The sequence below is a fragment of the Chrysemys picta genome, chromosome 1 (genome assembly GCF_011386835.1).
Source record: "Chrysemys picta bellii isolate R12L10 chromosome 1, ASM1138683v2, whole genome shotgun sequence".
Lineage (NCBI taxonomy): Eukaryota > Metazoa > Chordata > Testudines > Emydidae > Chrysemys > Chrysemys picta.
In genome coordinates, this window is record NC_088791.1 from 191,322,166 (window position 1) to 191,343,381 (window position 21,216).

Below are 21,216 nucleotides of genomic sequence, written 5' to 3' on the forward strand. Positions count from 1 at the left end.
CAGATCTATGATTACACTTGAAAAAAACTACCAACCTCTACCCTCCCCATCTATAAACAGACATTCTGGAAATATGGTGTAATTACTACCGTATATACTCGTTCATAAGCCGAATATTTTTGGTAAAAAAAAAATGACGCATCAAAGAGCGGGGGTCGGCTTATAAACGGGTCTACACCAAAATTTGATGACTTTAAACTCTATGGAATCATTGAATTGAATATCTAATACATTGTCGTTTTGTTTACTTGGAGCATCTGCAGGCATGGAGCCCCGCAGCTCCCTGTGGCTGCGGTTCACCGTTCCCAGCCAATGCGAGCTGCGGGCCCCACATTGGCTGGGAACGGTGAACTGCAGCCACAGGGAGCTGAGGGGCTCCATGGCTGCAGATGCTCCAAGTAAACAAAACATCCCAACCCACCAGTGGCTTACCCTGACTGGCCAGGAGTCAAAGTTTGCCAACCCCTGAAATATAGGGTCGGCTTATGAAAGGGTCATACAGTTTTTACTCTTTTTACCTAACCCTCTTGGAGGGTCGGCTTATAAACAAACGGGCTAGTGAATGAGTATATATGGGTATTTCTGCAAGTTTACAGACCCTTCATTTTAAACATACCTGTAAAGTGACTTGACTTTGATTTCTATGCAGAATTTTTCTGTCACGCTTGTTCCTGACTGTAGTTTGTTTTTCTTTTGTCTTTCCATACTTTCACTTCTCCTGTTTAGTCAGTTCATAGATTGATTAGTCAGTTGTTGAGACTGTGCTTTATTTAATCACACAGTAAAAGTAGAGAAATGGCAACAGCTAGGAGAGGAAGAACATCCTTCAAAGATAGTGTTTAAGACTTCTTCCTGACAGTTGCATTTAAAAAAAAAAAAGGAAAATGATAACCTAATATGAAGGAACTTTTTAATCTCACTGTTTCCGTGGATATTTTTTTAAAAAACAGCATCCAGGAGAAGATACAGTATTTCCTGCAACATACAACTAATACATTGAACATTTTGTTTTTTATACTGCAACACAAGCAAAGGTTTTATAGCTGATTCTGGTTTGAAATTAGATCTGATTAGGAGAACTGTCTTTATATTAGGTTAATTTGGCTACAGATATGAATTGCATATCTTTTCTGTGAATATATCCTAAAATAATGTTGTTAGATTAGATTTCTAATTCACTTTATTCTTGAAAAGGAGACCACACTAATCACCTGTCTGTCAGTAGTTGATAAAACACTATATTTTGAGAGATAAGGTAAACTGAATAATTTAACAAAAGTATTTAGTGTGCCTTTTCACTACTGAGACCATAGGTCAAGTCTTATCTGAAGTTCTAACGTGTTTAAGATTACTGCTCCTCTCTTTAACAACAGAGTATACGATTGTGGCACGTCTGGAGGTGCCCAAGACTGAGTTGCCTTGTTACTCCCTCCCACACCTCCAGCAAGAGACAAACTTGCTGGTGCTTAACTCTGCATCAGCTCCTTGAGAACACCAATCTGTAAGCCAAACAAACAATCCCCTCAGGCCAGTGCCAGCCCTTGATTTACTTTACAGGTTAACGATAGGTTTATCCCAGTCACCAAGCTCCTTTGTAGCATTCCCCTGTGATATCTAGACCCTGTCACCAGCTACTCACAGAAATACCAGTTTTGCTATCACCAAGGGGATGGTGTAAACGCCAGCTTCTTTTATTCAACTGAGGATCAGCCACTGTATAACATCACAGCACTGAGATACATTTATAGTGAAAACAATCATAAGTTTGTTATCAAAGGGAAGATTTAAAAAAGTAAGGATAATGGAAACAGGTTATATATAAAGCAAAATCAATACATAGTTTCTAGAGACTACACTTAACTTTAACAGGCTATCCATCAGTCTAAAAGCGGTCTTCGAAGCATTTCCAACCAAGGCTGTTTGGGATCCCATTTTCATTAATATAAACACACTGCCCCGATAACTTCAAGTGCAGGAAAAAGGGGTATCCTGTTGCCTCCTTATATTCCCCAAAGTAATTGTTTCCTGAGTCAAGATGACCCCTGTGGCTTATTCCCTAGTGTGTTGATTAAATGTTAACTTCACTTCCTCCTGTTGAGTTTGTATGAAAATAGGGCTTTCATCGTGCTGGCCTACAACGTTTAATTTACATGTGAACGGAGGCAGACAGGTGAATATACATCCTTTGTCAGAAACCTGTATGTCAAATCTGCATTGATACAAAATAAGTGCCTAACGTTTGAGTGTGTGTGTGTGTGTGTAATTTTTTTATATATATATGTGTTTTACATGGTATTTGTACCTACCTTTTGCAACAATATTAGTGAACAGTATTCCCCAGCTTTAACTGAAGACCTCACATGACCTTCTTTGTGGATAAATACTATAAAAGCAATGTGTAGCATAGTGCAGGTGTAGTGAGCTTGTCAGGCCTGTTAAGCGTTGCAGTTACAGAATAGTGAATCTTTTGCCCGTTGGCATTGAGGGGTTCTTAAGGTCACAACTGTAGGTCGCACTTCCATTGCATATATTTTATAGTATTTTATATTCCCTGATAAGAGAAGGCCTGTGGTAGCCAGAGTATTGGCTAAATTATCTGAATTACTATAATTGTTTCCTTGTGTCTTAATGGTATACACAATCATGTAAGCATGAGGTAGATGAAGACTGGTGGTTTGGCTAGCAGTTCTCTCAATCCTCCTAAAAGTCTTACTTAATAAAGGTCCTTCTATTAAATTTCTCATTATGGCTGGGGCTCTTCAGTCGCTTATTCCTTCAAGTCAAAAACTCATGAGTGGACACAAAATGAGTGGGTTTTTTAAGCTCTTTAGAATATAATGACAGGTTTCAGAGTGGTAGCCGTGTTAGTCTGTATCAGCAAAAAGAATAAGCTTTCGTGGGCTAAAACCCACTTCATCGGATGCATGCAGTGGAAAATACAGTAGGAAGATATATATATATATGTATAGTTGGTATGGCAACACCCATTTTTTTTTCATGTTGTGTGTGTGTGTGTGTGTGTGTGTGTGTGTGTGTATTTTCCACTGCATGCATCCGATGAAGTGGGTTTTAGCCCACGAAAGCTTATGCCCTAATAAATTGGTTAGTCTCTAACGTGCCACAAGTACTCCTCATTCTTTTTGGAATATAATGTCACTGTAGCGGGGTGGTTACCCCACTCCTGCCTGAGGGGTTTAAGACAGCCCTGGCAGAGGGCTGGGGCAAAGGGAAAAGCTACTGGAATGATTGGGGAAATAGTCACAGGTGGGACGCCCCAATCAGGCCACAGCTGGCCTGTATAAAAAGGCTGGGAGCCAGGAGCTCAGCAGTCTCTCTGCCTTCAGAGAGAGAAGGGCCTGGCTGCAGGGAGCTAGACAGGGTACCTGTAGAGGAGCAGGGCTGGGGAAAGGCTGAGGAGCTGGGGAGCTCCAGCCTGGATAGCCCCAGGGGTACTGGGGGTTGTAGAGGGCAGCCCAGGGCTAGGCCAAGGCAGCAGGTCCAAACCCTCCTTGCCAGTGATGAGTGGCCTCTACTGCAGTCTGCCCCAGGAAGCGGGGGCTAGTTGGTGACTGGCAGTGGCCTAGTGCTGAGGCAAGGTGGGGATAGTGGGTGGGGGTTCCCCAGGGAGGGAGACCTAGCGTGTGTGGGTATTGCCAGGGGGCAGCACCCAGAGCAAGGGGCACCGGGGTCCTGGGAGGGACACGGGGGGGCCAGTGCAGAGGTCAGGGCGGATCACCGCCCTGTAGAGGGCGCTCCAGAGGCTGGTGAGCTAATTCCCTGGACAACCAGCAGGAGGCACTGCAGGGGTGAGTCCGGACCCTTCTACAGTCACTCAGAGTTGGGTTTTCAAAAGCAGTATCTTAGGGCTTCCTTACTGTATACGTGAAAATCTTCAGGTTGTTGGGACTGCATGGTTGAGGCAACTGGTTTAAAAAAAAAAAAAAAAGACTGACCATTCTATAACTTGTAGATCACCAGTTTGAATTTGGTCCACGTCCATAATATATTAAATGAGTTGGCTGTCTTAGGCAGTCTCCTAGTACAGTGTTTCCCAACCTTTCCAGACTACTGTACCCCTTTCAGGAATCTGATTTGTCTTGTGTACTGCCAGGTTTCACCTCACTTAAAAACTACTTGCTTACAAAATCAGACCTAAAAATACAAAAGTGTCACAGCACACCATTATTGAAAAACTGCTTGCTTTTTTGTTTTTACCATATAATTATAAAATACATCAATTGGAATATAAATATTGTACTTGCATATCTGTGTGATACTTGAGCCTGTTTTACACTTGATAGCCTTGTCTGAAGCCTGGGCCCCAGGCAGCAGACCTGAAGCATGTAATTTAGCTTTGTGGGACTCCTGTGGCTTGGGGCCCCAGGAAATTGCCCTGCTTGCCACCTCTTAATGATGGCCCCATACTTGCAATCCCCCTAACCTGTCCGGTGACCCCGCTGGGGGCTGCAACCCCTAGATTGAGAGACACTGATATAGATGAGTTGAGTACTTCCTGGAAGACCTATGCATACGCCCGGGGGTATGCATACTCCTGGTTGAGAACCACTGTCCTAGTGCCCGTTCATTACTTTTAGATCAGATTTGAAGCGCATTAACAAAAAGACTGACAGTAGCTAATGCTATATATAATTTTGGGGAGTGTTATGGAATAAGAATAATGAAGTCAGTGGGAGCTGCTATATGTATAGAATGGTTAAAAATCAGGCCACTTATTTCATGTCTCAATATGGGTTTGGGAGCCTAACTTTAGGTACCTTGTTCTGAAAATCTTGGCCTGTATATTATATCTAGTTTAAATATATGTTTGAGTATGATGTAGGCCTACCTGCATCCAGTCTTTTACATAGAAATATAAAATAGTTCTGGGTTAAGGAAGGCTTATTATGTTTCTCTTTTTATGTAATACAGTTTGTGCATATATGTTGTTTATATACAAACCCTGACTTTTACAAAGGCCGCAATCATTTAGAAACCCTGTAAGATTGATCAGTTTAAAAAAAAAATCATTGTAAATACAATTCTTGGCTGCAAAGATCAGATATTAATTTCAGATAATGCTGGAGATTCACATATTTAGCATGTATGTTAATATACATACAAGAGGTGAAAGCCAGTAAATGAGTGTAGCCAACTGATATTAAAAATAGGTTTAAGTTACTGATCTATTACTCTCAAAGCCAGAAAAAATGTGGCACACAACTAAAGCCATGTTCTTGGAAAAAAGTCTTATTTTGTGTAATATTCCAGTTGTTTTCAGACCCTGTCTAGTCAATGTGTACTGGACAAGTGTTACATATGAATGACTGTTTACATTTGAGCATTTCTATCTTCCAATCAGTGGCAATGGAAGATGCAATGTTGCAGTGCCTGGCAGTTCTCCTGGGCTGCGTCAACCACTTAGACTTCTTTCTAAAGGTCTCCATGTCCTAGACAGGCAGTATTCATCCATCTCAATCTAAGAGTGATGAACCACCTCCAGTTATGTGCTTTGCTTTCCCATAAACAGATGAGCATGCAGTGTTTAAGTTGGTATTTAATAAGAGGTGCTAGAACAAAATCTTAATCAAAAGTTTAGATCCAAATTTGAATTTTGATCTAATCTTTACTTACTGCCTAGATGAAAGTAGTATTTCTTGTGTCCCTTCTAGGGTGACCAGATGTCCCGATTTTATAGGGACAGTCCCGATATTTGAGGCTTTGTCTTCTATGGGTGTCTGTTACCCCCTACCCCCTGTCCCGATTTTTCACACTTGCTCTCTGGTCACCCTAGTCCCTTCACTTACAACCAGGACAGGGTACTAGTAGTTATTTTTCTTTTGAGTATAACATTTAAAACAATGAATCTCCTTGTTTTGACCATTGTGTTAAGAAACTTTAAACAGAAACACTTATGCTGCATCATACATATTCTATTCATATAGAGCACTGCATTTTGTGATGCTGGGTATTATACGAGAGGCTGTTAAAAAATTCATCTTCATTAGATGATAGTTTTTCCCTGGCTGCTGCTATGGGGCATAAGAGTGGGAGTGTTTCTGTCAAGGATAGTACAGCTGCTTCAGGAGTGATGATGCTTCGTGTGGTGGGAGAGCCCCTCAGTGAGTAGTGGGACTAGAGGAGTGGTGGGCAACCTGCGGCCCGTGTTGCTTCCCACAGCTCCCATTGGCCAGGAACAGTGAACTGCGGCCACTGGGAGCTGCAGGCAGCTGTGCCTGCAGACGGTCAATGTAAACAAACTGTCTGGCAGACTACTGGCGGGCCACATGCGGCCCGCGGGCTGCACGTTGCCCACCACCAGACTAGAGGTTGCCTTCTGCTTGGATCTAGCATCAGAATCTTTACTGTTACACTTCTTGACTGTTTAGATTTGCAACTTTGACAGTGCTCTCTAACTTTTCAAAATATTTATGTATATCTGTGGTTTAGTTGCTTATTTTTAAACAGTGTCTACTTGCACCTTTTGGATAACACATTGATAATCTTGCAAACACCACAAATGATGGATAAAATATGAACTCCTAAAGTTATGAATATCTCAACAAATGTATAGCTTTCTAACTTACGACTTGCAGTTACCTATCTTTTTATAAAGAGCAGGTACTGGACTGTATTTTTTTAACTGAATATTTAGCAGAGTTTCATTCAGCTGTCTGTTGAAATGTAGTGGTAGTTTGTTTAGTTGGTATCTTATATAGTACTGTGGGGATGCTGATTTTTTTTTTAAATGTCATGCCAAGCAAGACAGTACAGTAAATAAAATGTAAATCCTGATAATTTAATTCCCATTTTATTATAGCTGATGCAAGAGAGCTATTTATTGCAAATAAGTCCTTTTCTTAATTACAGTTTTACCTTCAGATAACAGTTGGAAATTACCATTTGCTATTGGATACCCAATTTTATTGGGTATGTTGCTTGTTAGGGTTGCTTATGTACTTCATATTCAAAATCTTTTGCTCAGCAAAATATGAACTAGTATGCCAGTTTGTTGGGGAAAAGAAAATGGTGAACTTAAATGCCTTTAAACATTTTTTACATTTTTAAAAACTGGAGATTCTACATAACTAAATATATAGCTATAAATAAGATTCTAAATTTTTTTATTTAGAAGAGTGAACGGAAATTATTTACCTGTTTGGACCAGATATCAAACACTAGGGAAGGGGTCGGCAACCTCTGGCATGCGGATAAGCACCCTGGCGGGCCGTGGCGGTTTGTTTACCTACCGCGTCGGCAGGTTCGGCCGATCGGGGCGCCCACTGGCCGCGGTTCGCCATCCCAGGCCAATGGGGGCTGCGGGAAGCAGCGTGGGCGACCCCTGCACTAGGGGCTCTATTTTTCCCGTAGCAGTTACTGACCTTGCTGACACCTACTCAGATTCTTCAAACTGGAATGGAGACATCACTCTTCTAGTGAAAGCACCCAACTCTGGTCTTAGCGGATGAAGGTGGCAATGGTTTTCAACTCTTGTTATAAACCATGTTTAGTTGTTATAAAATAAGCTTAGTTGTAAGGTAAGTCTAGATATGTGTTTTTTAAAAATAAATAAATAAATAAAAAGGTACAGTAGAACCTCAGAGTTATGAACTGACCGGTCAACCACACACCTCATTTGGAACCGGAAGTACACGAGCAGGCAGCAGCAGCGACGACAGAAATACAGTACGGTAATGTGTTAAATGTAAACCACGAAAAAAAATAGGGGACGTTTTTTTAAAAAGATTTGACATGGTAAGGGAACTGTTTCTGTACTTGTTTTAATTAAATTAAGATGGTTAAAAGCAGCATTTTTCTTCTGCATAGTAAAGTTTCAAAGCTGTATTAAGTCCATGTTCAGTGGTAAACTTTTGAAAGAACAGCCATAACATTTTGTTCAGAGTTATGAACATTTCAGAGTTACAAACAACCTCCATTTCCCAGGTGTTCGTAACTCTGAGGTTCTACAGTTTGCAATCCTGCAATTTTGGTGCAATCAGAGCTCCAACTGAAGTTGCACTGGGAGTTCAGTGCAAACAGTTCTTGCAAGATCAGGTCTGTACTCCTTTATGGATTTCATAACTTGGTGAACTTTTAAAAATAAATAATTGAATAGAAACTCTCTAAATTAGAGTAGAACTCTTTCTGAAGTCTGTGGATGGCTAAATAGCTCTCATTCTGTTTTAAATGTCCTGTTAAAATAAATTAGCCTTAGTGCAAATAGTTGGGCTTTATCGTCTTTAATTATTTTTTTTGTTCTTGTGTGTTTTTAAAGTTTGACCTTAATGCTCCAAGGATTTTAGTTCCACTTCTTGGCCTAATGACTTAGTCCTGTTTTTTAACTACTTAAGGTCAAAGAACAGAATTGTTGGAATAAAGAAATTTAAGTGAGGATGAGGAAAAGGGGCACTTAGAATGCTGCTGTGTTCTTAATAGCCAGCTAAAAATATTGTAACTAGTAACAGATTATCTTCGAAGCTGCCACTGTAAAGCCATCTCACTGTCTAGGTCCTCTGTTCAGTAGCAGTAGAGATGTTAGCTCTGGACTGATAAGCCAGGTCTTAATCTGCAACTTGGAAATTGGAGCCACTTACCAAACAAGTGTAAGTGAGGGAAGAGGGGGTGGGGCAAGAGCGGGAAGAGGCGCAGCAAGGGAGTTCTTGGCTGAAAGCAGCTCCCACATGTAACTAAACTGAGCATGCCAAAGTCTCCCTAGCCACACTTGAAATGGCAGCACCAGCAGCTTGGTCACCTGGAAAAACAGCTAGACCAGTGGTTAAAAAACTCTAAATACAATGGAGCAGAATAAAATTACACATTTAGTGGAATGGCATAGTGATATGGGAGTGAAGTGGCTTTATTGACAATACCAATGCATGAATTTGGAGTTGGTTACAAATCAGATAAGTTTTTATCCATGGCTGACCTCTGTAATCTGGGTTTCCCTCTTGATGAATGTTTATAAATCCCATTACTACTAATGTTTATGTGAATTATGTTGAATATAGTTCGGCTTCATGCATTCATAATATCTTGATGCTAATTGAAATTATGGGTGTGCATAAAGAGAACTTTCTCTGTGGTTACAGAAAATAAGTTAATTTGGAACAAAGGTAGAATCCTTAACACTGCAAAATACTGTAAACTACAAAATTAAATAGGTGAGCTAGTTCTGTAAGGTGAGGCACTACCTCCAGCTTCAAGTGCCCTCTACCGCTACTAAGTTGTGCAAGGTCCCTGGCTCCCCTTGGCTCTCACTGTCAATGCTTCTCCTTTCAAATCCTCCCCTGTTCTCTCCCCCCCCCCCCCAATGTGTTGTACACTAGTGCTTCTAGCTATGTGTGCATGTGCAGGACTTGGAAAAATTTCCCAAATCCCCTGATCACTTTAGAATTCAGCCTCTTGTATGTTCTGTAATGCCTATCCTAGACTTCAGTTAGCCTTTAAGGTTCATTGTGACTTTCTAAGTAGAGCTGGTCGAGAATTTTCCAACGGAAGTGTTTTGTCAGAAAATGCTGATTAGTTGAGTCTGAAATGTTTCACAGAAACATAGTAGATTTGTCGACCTTTCAGTGAACCTCAGGCAGGGTTCAGATGGAAACCTGCCTGGTTTCCAGCCATCTCTTGGTTGGCTGCTGGGGGGCCTAGGCTTTCCAAGAGTGTGGCTCTTGAACAGCTGCACCAGACTGCGCTGGGACTGGGGAGCAAAGGTCTTCTAGGTTCCTGGGACAGTGAGCTGCTGGGGCCCCATCTCCTGCAGCCTGATGAGGCAGCTACCCAGGAAGTCCTGGAAACAGCTGACTAAAATTGATGTGATTCTCCTTAGTTTCACTGTTGTTCAGTGGTGGGCAGCATTAAAACTGACAAAAATCATGCCAATTTCATTCTGCAGCTTCTGGGTCTTGAGGGGCATATTTTGTTTCAAAAACACTGGGTGTCTGTTTCTATAGTGGAAAATTTTATGGAATCTCCATCTTGTGGGAAACTTTTTGAAATGTCAAAAATTCCAGCAAACCAAACGTTCAGAATTTTGACCCACCTTATTTCTAAAAGCATCCGCACAGTATTGTTTTGCCCAAACTGTTCACTTTTACTCTGTGGGTTCTGTTTCCATTAAAGTTGTAATATTTGAGGATAAGAAATAAAATTAAACTGAGAGCCATTATATTCATTTTAACTTTCTTCTTAGTTACACAGATATATCATGAGTGTTGTAGCATCTTGCAAATGACACTTGCTACTGTTTATCACAATCTAAGTTATTTTGATACCTCTTTTAAAATCTAGCCCAGCCTGCTCTGCTGTGTGATTGCAGTTAAGGATTAATGTATATACTTGTTTCAGTGACATACAGGTGTTTTCAGTCAAAAACCATTCTTTGCAGACTTTAAAAGGGAGTGGAAAATTAATGAATGACTATCACATTTATTTAAGTGTTTTTAAACTGTAGGTGAGAAGTCACTAATGATATTGCAAAGTAATCTGCTCATTTTCTTTTCCATTGCTGCTTGCCAAATCGCTTCTGACTTGTCAGCGTTCAGCTCTCATTTTTGCTGCTTTTATACACTTTCCAGTTCTGTTAAAATGCAAGGTCCAAATGTGAGAAAATTAAACACCTTACATGAAAGATTTATTTGGAAAAAACTGTTAAATTCTGACAAAAGCAAAGATTAAGTGACCCAGTATATGAATAATACCTGGGAGAACACATGTTTCAGTCCTAAGTGATAAAGGATAAACCTGTAAGTGTATAAGAAATATAAACCTGGCTGGTCTGGTGCAAGTTTCAATGTTTCACTAAGACATGGAAAATATTAGTGTGTGTGTGTGTATGTGTATATGTGTATATGTATACTCTTATAAAAGTTCAGAGTTCCCTGCCATAGAAGCGGAATAGTTTGTGATTATTTTTATATAGTTGAAGACTACAGTAGATTTTTCTTCATAAACTGGAAGTGGTTATTTAAAGATGTGCGACTAATTTTCAAGGGAAGAGACAATACTCAAATCTTTTGGATGAAGACATTCCCAGTTTGTACAGCTAGCTAGTTAAAGAAACATTGACAAGATGATCAAACCCCAAAGTTAGGTGTTGTTCAAAGATGGTCATAATATAATTTCTGTTCATGTTAGTGCTGACATTTTATTATTTTAAACACGCTGCATTCAATCATTGCTACCCAAACAATTCAAGCAGTTCTTTTCACCCAAATCATCAAATTTGTGCAAATTAATATTCCTCTTTCTAGGCTTGAAAGGATTAGATCTTATTGGTAAATGTTGATTTCACCATACGCACACCAACCACTGAAATAAATATTTCCATTGATGATCACAATTTACAGATGAGCAAAGAAAGAAAAATGCTGCTTGGGAATTTGAGTTTAAAGTAAGGGAATTTACTTTATCAGCATCACATGTCAAAATATACAATTTGTGTTTTAACAGTTATAAAGCTTTAACTTTTTGAATCTGTCTACTGTCATTAAAAATTTTGACCTCCCCATAATTTCCCTCAAGTGGGAAAATTTAAATTGATAAAAATTAAAAAAACCTTAAAAATAAATGTCAGTGTTATCAGTCAAAATGATTTTAAAATAAAAATAAAAATCTAATTCTGCCAAGCCTATCTGTTTCAGTGTCTGAATTCAGCTCTGAAGACACTGCTGAAAATATCCCATTTCTTGGAGAGAAAATAATCTTGAAAATGCTTCAGCAGTTCATATGGCAATGATATACCTATCAATTTCAAACTGAAACATATACAGTGGAAAATAGTTGCCAATATTTGTAAGAACAATTCAGAAGTTAATTTTTAAAAAATTGTCACGAGTAGGTAAGAAATCTGACAAATTTATATAACAAAGCTGCTAATAACTTATTAATAAAAAATAAGGCCACCATCAAGATAAAGATTATTTATTTATGAAGAAAATCCTTTAGCCATTTACAGCAGTATTTAAGAAACAAGTCAGTCTCTTTCAACTCTTTATCACCTTTGGGAATATGACTAAAGTGGAGAGAGAATAAATGTTTGGAAAGCTCTGTGAGCCATACTTTAGATAACTGCCAGATAAATTGTAAATATTAAAAGCCTGAGCAGAGACTTCCAGCTTTTTGTGAAGTGTTCTTGCTGCCTGATTCACGTCTTAAATCAATATGTTGATTATGAATGAAGTAAGTAACAGTTCTCTCTATATATTGAATAATGACCATTCTAATATGGCATTTTACACATTTGTGGCCCTACATATCAGAGACAATTTCATGTTTATACAACCTCGCTTATATAACTGTATTGAGACAAGGTTCTGTAACTTAATGAAAAATGCAATTACTATAGCAAGGAATGGAGACTAAAGAATCTATGGTGTAGACAATAAAATGTCAGCATTATCACTTTGAGGGCTAAATCATGGCAACATGTAAAAATGTCTGACCTGTTGCCAGGTTACTTGATTTTCAAAAATTTGGGTAATAATATTTAAGAAGGTTCTGGGTCCTTAGCAATGAGAAACGTGGAGCCATTTGTTGTGATACTGATATGTAGTACATTATTACATGCGATATATTTATTGATTGCTGTAGGAGCTGAGAGAGATGCATAACAAGCAGCAGCTTCAGAAGCAAAAGAACTTAGAAGTTGAGAGGTTGAAACAGAAGGAGCAAGAGAGGAAGACAGTAGAACTGGAAAAGCAAAAAGAAACCCAAAGGTAACAGTTTTTTAGTTTATGCTAAATACAAAATTTATTTAGAGCCATAGGTGTGCATAGTGTTTCACATACAAGTAAAATAAACTTTCTGTTCCTAAGAATTTAATCTAAACTCAGTTATTTACTGAGCATCATCAGTATGTTGGCAGCTCTATGAAACAGGGAGAAAACTCAGGTCCTTAGCCAAGATTTTTGTTTCAGCCCAAAAGGAGACTGCACTTGAAAGGGGGAAAGCCTTGCATCATTGAATCCAAAGCCTAGTGTGGAGACAAACTCTTATGTATGTACAACCACACCCTTGCTTTTGGTTCCTAGAATTCTGAACCAGCAGTAATGTATGCAGATGAGAATTTGGCAAAGAAACTAGGATGCTTGGTATGCTTTTTGTGTGTGTGTATGTGTTTGTTTAACAGAAATGCTTCTCCAGTGCACAGAATTTTTTTTTTTTTTTAATGACCATGCTGTTTGGGAGACTAGGGGAAAAGTCAAAAGGGTTTTATACGCTTCTATGCATTGAATTTTTCGGATGTGTGTAAGACAAAATGTGTAAGTTACAAAAAAGACTTAAATGCTGAACAAGAAATATTTTTGTTTTAAGAATCATTTTTTCCATATATATGGTATGAAGACTAGCTGGTAGCTTTCTTCCATAAGGGAGAAGTTTCATTAAAACACAGTAGAAAATTTTAATATGATACAGCTGTTGTAGCTGTTCGGATTTTGTTTTCAACATTCTTTTGAAACACGCAATGTGGGAGCATTAAATCCTTGATCTAAACAAAAGCTCTTGGTCAAGTGGTTAGAACAAAGGACTGGGAGCTGGCTAGAAAGGCCTTAAATTGTAATCTGGACCATCAGACTGTCTGAGCATCCTGGGGCAAGTCACTTAACTATGTTCCTTCTTCCCCACTCAAACCAATTTGAAAAATTTGGTGAAAAACAAGATCTTGCTGAAAACCATATTTGCAAACAAAAGGCTTTTGAAAAAATAGTTAAAATTGAAAGTGTGTTAATGGAGTCCAGTTAAAAGCCTCACATTATTTACATAATGTTCTACATCTCTTTAAAAATCTCTAACATTAGTAATAGAGCTGGTTGAAATTTTTCCAACAGAAAAGTTTTCTGTCAGAAAATGTTGATTCAATGGAATAGACACATTTTGCCTAGTGTGCCTGGTTTCTTGCCAACCCAGGCGTCCTGCTTCCCTGGCAGCCAGTCTGGCTCAGAACTTGGGAATTGTGGTCCCAGACTTTGGAGCCTGGAATGCTGGGACCAGAAAATGTTGAAAATTTCCATGTTGGTTCTTCTGACATTTTTGTTTTTTAAATGTCCCTCCCAAGAAAATATTGCATATCCAACTTTTTCTGATTCAGAAAGAAACATTTTTTTGGAAATGCAAAATTTCCCAGACGATGGAAATTTTAGGCCCCATGCAATTCTAATGGGTATGTCTGGAGGCAAACAGTTTAGGCTTCCATCTGATTCCCCACAGTTATATAATCATTAATCATTCGCTTGCGCCACCTGGCTTTTACCACCACCTTAACATTGCCCCCTAAAGTTTTCAAAAAGGTCAAAATAACAAGTAAATAGAAAATGACTGATTCGTCTCTTGGATAATATTTTAAACCTCCCAGTTTAATCTCCTGCTGCCTTTCAATGGAAGAGAAAAGATGACAACAGTATACAAGTGAGAGAAAAGAATGGCATGTAAATAGGTAGAATGGGCTAGAGAATAGGTGAGAAAAGTAAATAAATGGGAGAAAGAAATAAGCTACGAGAGACATCTACACACCGTAGGGCAGTGGGAGTGTTCGCTGCTCTTATTGTAGTTAGCTGGAGACAGCCTACATCTTTGTACTGTTGTGGGAAAGGGATGGGGTTTTGAGTAGTTTGTTAAATTGCAGTTTACTCCGCATTTATACTTAAATCAGAGAAAGAATAACTTAAAATTCATCAGCATGTGCACCTAACCTTTGGATGAATGAGGGCCTGGCAGCCACAACCCCAAGTTTATGTTAACTTGTTTTGACTTTATTTGAAATGATAACTATGCACTGAGCATAGCACAAATAACTCTGTTCTGTTGCTTTGGCAGAGCAGTCTGGGACAGTACCTGCAAGGTGAGAGGGTCCCAGAGCTTGGGAACTCCGAGGTCTACACAGCAATGGAACAGCCCTGCAGCCTGAGCCCTGTGAGCCCGAGTCAGCTGGCATGGGCCAGTCACGGGTTTTTCTTTGCTGTGTGGACACAGCCTTAGGGGATTGTGCAGGAGAAGAAAAGTATTTGAGTAATATGACCAGAACTGGCTGTAGCCTTTGGGACAAGAACCTTCCTAAAGTGCAGACATGGTGTTGGAGAGAAAAGAGAAAATAGCTAAAGTCTGTTTCCACTTGTTAATTCCTGATTTAAGGGCCAAATCCCAGAGTAACCAGGCTGCGCACTAGAAAAATCTGTGAGGATAGGGTAACGGTAGAATCATTTTTCCATAGGCAACAGAGCTCCAACAGCTCCTATGCTTCTATGCAAGGTCTATGTCTGTGTCAAACTCTCTTGCACGTTTGGCTGCAGGAAGCATCTTCTCAATCTCTTCATATCCCTTCCGCCTTGTCTTCCCACATGGAGCAGAAGTGCATTGTTTCTGCTAACAGTTAGACCTTTAATGCCCACCGGGAGGGGGGTGTGTGAATAATGCAGCTCCTCTATAAAGCCATTATCCTCTGTGGGTCCCATCCCCATCAGTTATATCAAACTTGATTTTGAGCGGTGAGTGTTAACCACTGTACTAAAAACCATAATTAAAAACTCAACTTTCCAGCTAAAGCAGTATTTACTATCCATGATTACAATACAAGCCATATAGAACCCTCTTTGAACAAATTAAGCACACTTAACACCATTAAATGCTGCATCATGGTGTCTAGAGAAGATTTCCCCTGAATGTTTTTATATAGTGCAGTCTAATAGTATTACAACAAGACTGCTGAATAATAGACTCTAAATGTATTGCAAGAGCACTCACTAATGAAGACGCACAGACTAATGTTTGAAACAAATGGCTGAAAGGGCTGCAGCTTTACTATGTGAAGTTAAATGACATAACTGGAAGTCAGAAAGCCCTGGCAGTATTTGTAAGCTGGAGAAACAGTATTCCTTTTACTATCATTGGCCTTGCACCTTACTCCTAACTATGTATGGATGCTGGTATTACATAACTCTTCTGCTATCCCAAGCAGTCTAATACTACTACCTCCCTGGCCACTCGATTACAGACCTAAAAGTCGCAATATTACAACCAAAAAACCTTCAAAAACAGACTCCAACAAGAGACTGCTGAATTGGAATTAATTTGCAAATTGGACACCATTAAATTAGGCTTGAATAAAGACTGGGAGTGGATGGGCCATTACACAAAGGAAAACTATTTCCCCAGGCTTATTTCCCACCCCCCACCCCAGTTCCTCGTATCTCCTTGTCAATTGCTGGAAATGGGTCATTTTCATTACCATTACAAACAGTTTTTTCTCTCCTGCTGATAAAAGCTCACCTTAACTGATCACTCTCCTTATAGTGTGTATGGTAACACCCATTGTTTCATGTTCTGTGTGTGTGTGTGTGTGTGTGTGTGTAGATAGATAGATAGATCTTCCTACTGTATTTTCCACTACATGCATCCGATGAAGTGGGCTGTAGCCCACGAAAGCTTATGCTCAAATAAATTTGTTAGTCTCTAAGGTGCCACAAGTACTCCTGTTTTTTTCTGAATGTTCTGTGATCTAGGCTGCCTAGTGCTGTGCAGGAAAAGCGTGTTAAGAGAGAGATGCAGTTTTAAAGGCACAGAGCCAGCCTCTTATATAGGGTTGCCAATTTTGGTTAGACGTATTCCTGAAGGTTTCATCACATGACGTAATCTTTAATTAAAGATTAATCTTTAATTCCTGGGGAATCCAGGAGAATCCTGCAGGGTTGGCAGATTTACTCTTGTAAAAAAGAACTGTTTACAGGAAATGCAGTATTTATCATATCCAAAAGGCTTGTTCAGTTGGCCAGTCTTGTTTAGGTATAAGTATTTTGAAATACAAAAATATAGCCTTACATTTCCTGAGCAGACATACGATGGCTTACTTTTCAGTATTGTCACTTTAAAACCTGGTGCCTAAATTTAAGCTCTAAAACTTCAAGGGTTTTTATATCTTCAAATGAACGATGTGAATTTTTTCTACAGTTTATCACTCTTAGAATGATTTTCTGTGGATTGTATTAATAGAACTGCGTAAAACTATAAGAAATAACGAATAAAATATTGATGAATTTGCAACATTGGGAGCTTAAACTCAAAATAGTCAGGGAATGCGAAACATGATTCTCCTAGTAATACCAGCTCAGCACAGATTACATGTTAACATATCCATTTAAATCTACCTAGTAATCAGAAATGAGTAACTTCATGGTAATGACTGTGACTATAAATTTTTAAAGAAATATCTTAGCCCAGTTTGAGAGGGTGAACACCAGCAGTTCTAGATCTCCAAGATTTCTGCAAGACCAAGGTGTTAATTTCCCCCCCCCCCCCCTCTGCTTGCAGACAACTCCAGCACAAAATTAGTGAACCATTTACCATTCAGGAGTCCTTGGTACTCTCATTATTCTTCGAGTGATTGCTCATGTGTATTCCACAGTAGGTGTGTGTGTGCTTGCCACGTACACCAATGCTGGAAGTTTTTCCCCTAGCAGTACCCATAGGGGAGTGCCCCTAGCGACCCCTAGAGTGGTGCCTCTATGGCACGGTATAAGGGGCACTCACGCTCTTCCCACCCTCAGTTCCTTCTTGCCGCCAGTGAAGGTGCATTGGAACTGCTCTGCTCCAGCTTGTCTGCAGATTTCCTCTAGAACTCTTGTTCATTCGTAGTAGTAGTACCTGTAGTTGAAGTAGTTTAGATTAGTATTAGTTTAGTTTAGTGAGCCCGGGTCGGGGCGTGCCCTGTGCCCCGGGCTTTTAAGTCGTGCAACACTTGCAGGCAGTTGATGCCAGTGGGTGACCCGCATGCAGACTGTTTACGCTGCCTGCGGGAAACCCATCTCAGCAATCGCTGCAAGATTTGCAGATCTTTCAAGCCTTGGACCAAGAAAGAAAGAGACATTCGGCTCCAAGACATTCTGATGAAGTCGGCGTTGACCCAGACTCCAGTGCGCTGCTCCGAGTCGGCATCAGTGCATAGTGACCCTTCGGTGCCTTCCACCAGTTGGCACCGCTCCCCGTCTGCGGGGCACGCCAAGAAGGCTAAGTAGAGGTCTTCTCCGCTGAGGCACTGGAGCAAGACCGGGAAAGAGACTAGACCCACGTTGGGCAGTTCTCGGTCCCCGTCAGCCTCCAGGCCTCCGACTCAGGTTGAGCAGAGTAGCCCGGCCTAGTCAGCGCAAGTTTCCCTGGATGTCTGGGTGCCCTTCATGTCGGAGGTCCAGCAAGCAACCTGGGACGTTATGTCTCTGCCGGTACCAGGGGCACTGCCACCATTGGCTCCCCGGTCCAGAGGCAAGCCATTGCTTGGATCGCCGCAGTCGCCTTCTGGTCGGTACCGTTCGTGGTCGAGGGAATGTTCCCAAAATCGTTCACCGCTCAGCGACCGTCCAAGCGTAGTCCACGCCCGTCACCGTCGACCCCCACCAGGTTGTCTAGCTGGGTTCCAGCTGACGGGTTCCAGGTACCACTCCACCTCAAGGGACCATAGACCTTGTGAAGGAAGCGGGCCCCGTTGAGAATGAGACAGATGGCACCGGAGGTCCTCGTCTCCGAGAGGCTACCATAGCCCATTGCGAGACAGGCGTCGACGCCGTTCCCGTTCGTCGTCTCGCTCCAGGACCCTGCTGCGGCACCACTCCCGCAGTCCCAGACGTCGATCGCTGGCGCCTCGTCATCCCAGAGCCACCCTCTGGAGCTGATCATGGAGCAGCTGCTATCAGTGGTACAGTTCCTTCACGTCAGGATCACGGTCTTGTGATAGGCACCATCCTGGACGCCACCACTCCTCCCGGTGCAGTGACAGTGGCAGATCATATGCCAGCCCGGCCTCCCTTCATAGCTGTCAGTCGATGGGACAGGCTAGTCAGGCTAAACAGGTGCCGTGGCACCGGGCTCCTTGGCCGGCACCATGGTACCAATGGGCCCCGTGGCCCCTGACTCAGCCCCCGGTGGGGGCTCGCTCAGTGGCTAGAGCCTCAGAAAGACTGTCGGCCTCCCTTTCCCAGCCTCCCAGAAAGGAGTTGGTGGGACGTGCATCTTTGGTTCCATGCCCGGAGGGCGACCAAGTGGTAGGACCTCCGGTACCGGTGCGTACGCAGACTACCGTGCCTGCATCCTCACCCTCCCATGATGAGGCTATTACGGCCCCTCCTCCCTCTGTTCCGCAGGAGGACTCTAAAGCCCACCAGGAACTATTGAAAAGGGTGGCATCAAGCCTCAACCTTCAGGCCGAGCAGGTGGAGGAACCCTCGGCTTCCCTCTTCAACGTCCTGTCAGCCTTGGTACCGTGCAGGGTTGTCTTTCCACTCCACGAAGGCGTGGCAAAAATTTCAAATGTCTTGTGGCAAACCCCGGCTTCCTTGCCCCACATCTCTAAGAGGGCAGAATGAAAGTACTTTGTGCCCACCAAGGGGCATGAATACCTGTACCCCGCCCTGCCCCCAACTCCCTGGTGGTCGAGTCGATCAACCATAGGGAGAGGCAGGGCCAACCAGCCCCTACTACGAAAAATAAAGACTCAAGGAGGCTGGACTTATTTGGGAGAGAGGTTTATTTGTCCTCGAGTTGCCAGTTAAGGGTGGTGAACCACCAGGCTCTCCTGGGCCGGCATGAGTTCAATCTGCGGGGCTCTCTACCCAAATTCGAGCACTCCCTCCAAGAGCGTGACAAGGAGGAGTTCAAAGCGCTGGTGGAGGAGGGCACAGCGGCGGGCAGGGCAGCGTCGGATGCTGCGGATACAGCTGCAATGTCCATGAGAAGGGCGTCGTGGCTCCTGCTGTCCAGTGAGGCGCAGAACTCCCTGCAGGACCTCCCGTTCGATGGCAAGTCCCTGTTTGCGGAACAGACGGACGTGAAGCTGCACAGCCTGAAAGATTCCCACACTACGCTTAAGACACTTGGCCTCTGTGTCCCGGCTCCAGCCAGGCCCAAGTTTAAGCCGCAGCAGGCTCCCACCCAGGCCACCCACTCTAAATACGAGCCCCCTTATAAAAAGTCATGGGACTATAAGAAACGCCCGCAGAGGCAGTCCCCGTCTGTCCCCAATCCTGGATCCTCCAAGGGTAAACAGGCGGGGAAATGTCAGTTTTGACGGGACGCCTGGGAGCAACCTACCAGTTCACACCAGGGATCCACCCGCAATAAAGCTTCCCTTCTCCAATCGGTTGTGTGCTTTTCTCCCAGAGTAGTCGTGGCTGATTTCGGACTGTTGTGTCCTCAATACCATCTCCCGGGGCTACACCTTCCAGTTTACCTCTACCCTGCCCAACCACCCTCCGCCCCCTGTCCCTCCTGGGAGATCCCTCTCACGAGGCTCTGCTAGAGCAGGAGCTGGGGTGGCTCCTTGGCTTAGGAGCGGTGGAAGTGGTGCCAGTGGAGTTCAAACGCAAGGGGTACTACTCCTGCTATTTCCTTATCCCGAAGGCCAAAGGGGGGCTCAGGCCCATCTTGGATCTGCGAGGCCTGAACTAGTACATGGTAAAGCTCAAGTTTTGCATGGTCTCTCTGACCTCCATCATTCCTTCCCTGGATCATGGGGACTGGTACACCACCCTCGATCTGCAGGACGCTTACTTCCACATTCATATATTCGAGGGGCACAGGTTCTTCCTCCGTTTCACGGTTGAGCGGGAGCACTACCAATTTATGGTCCTCCCGTTTGGCCTGTGCACTGCTCCCAGGGTATTCACAAAGTGCATGTCTGTGGTGGTGGCCTACCTCAGATGTTGTGGGGTCCAAATCTTCCCCTATCTGGATGACTGGCTGGTCAAGGGCAGCTCCCGGTCGCAGGTGTGGGATCACGTGGCATTTCTCCTGTCACGTGTGCCACCCTGGGCCTGTGGGTGAACGACACCAAGTTCACGTTAGTCCCGGTACAGTGCATAGAATTTATCAGGGGCAGTCCTGGATGTGACATTAACCAGGGCCTACCTCCTACCAGACAGATTCGAGACCCTGAAAGGGCTCATCGACACAGTCACAAAGTTTCCTGTGACGACAGCCAGAGTGTATCTCCAGTTCCTGGGTCACATGTCGGCATGCACATATGTGGTTCGCCATGCCAGACCCAGGATGAAGCCCCTCTAGCTCTTGTTGGCCTCGGTGTTCTCCCAGGCCAGAGACAGGATGGACAAGGTCCTCACTGTGCCCGGGCCGGTGATCACCTCCGTACAATGGTAGTCCTCCCCGGTGAACATGCTCCACGGGGTCTCATTCAGGGGCAGGTCCCCGTCGGTGGAGCTGGTGTCCAACGCCTCGGACCTGGGG

General features: G+C 42.6%; 1 protein-coding gene across 36 annotated transcripts in view; it reads left to right on the forward strand.

The window, feature by feature from the left end:
- Positions 1-21,216, forward strand: part of ITSN1 (intersectin 1) — a 200,261-nt gene that overhangs the window by 97,470 nt on the left and 81,575 nt on the right. For 35 of the 36 annotated variants that reach the window (XR_010600018.1, XR_010600015.1, XR_010600017.1 and 32 more), the window contains one exon: positions 12,586-12,710. The exons of the other annotated variant lie outside the window; for it this stretch is intronic. Coding sequence is in view for 32 of the 35 variants with exons in the window: in XM_065589903.1 (XP_065445975.1) it covers positions 12,586-12,710 (125 nt within the window). In the remaining 3 variants the exon portion in view is untranslated. The remainder of the gene's footprint in view (positions 1-12,585; positions 12,711-21,216) is intronic. 36 annotated transcript variants of the gene reach the window in all.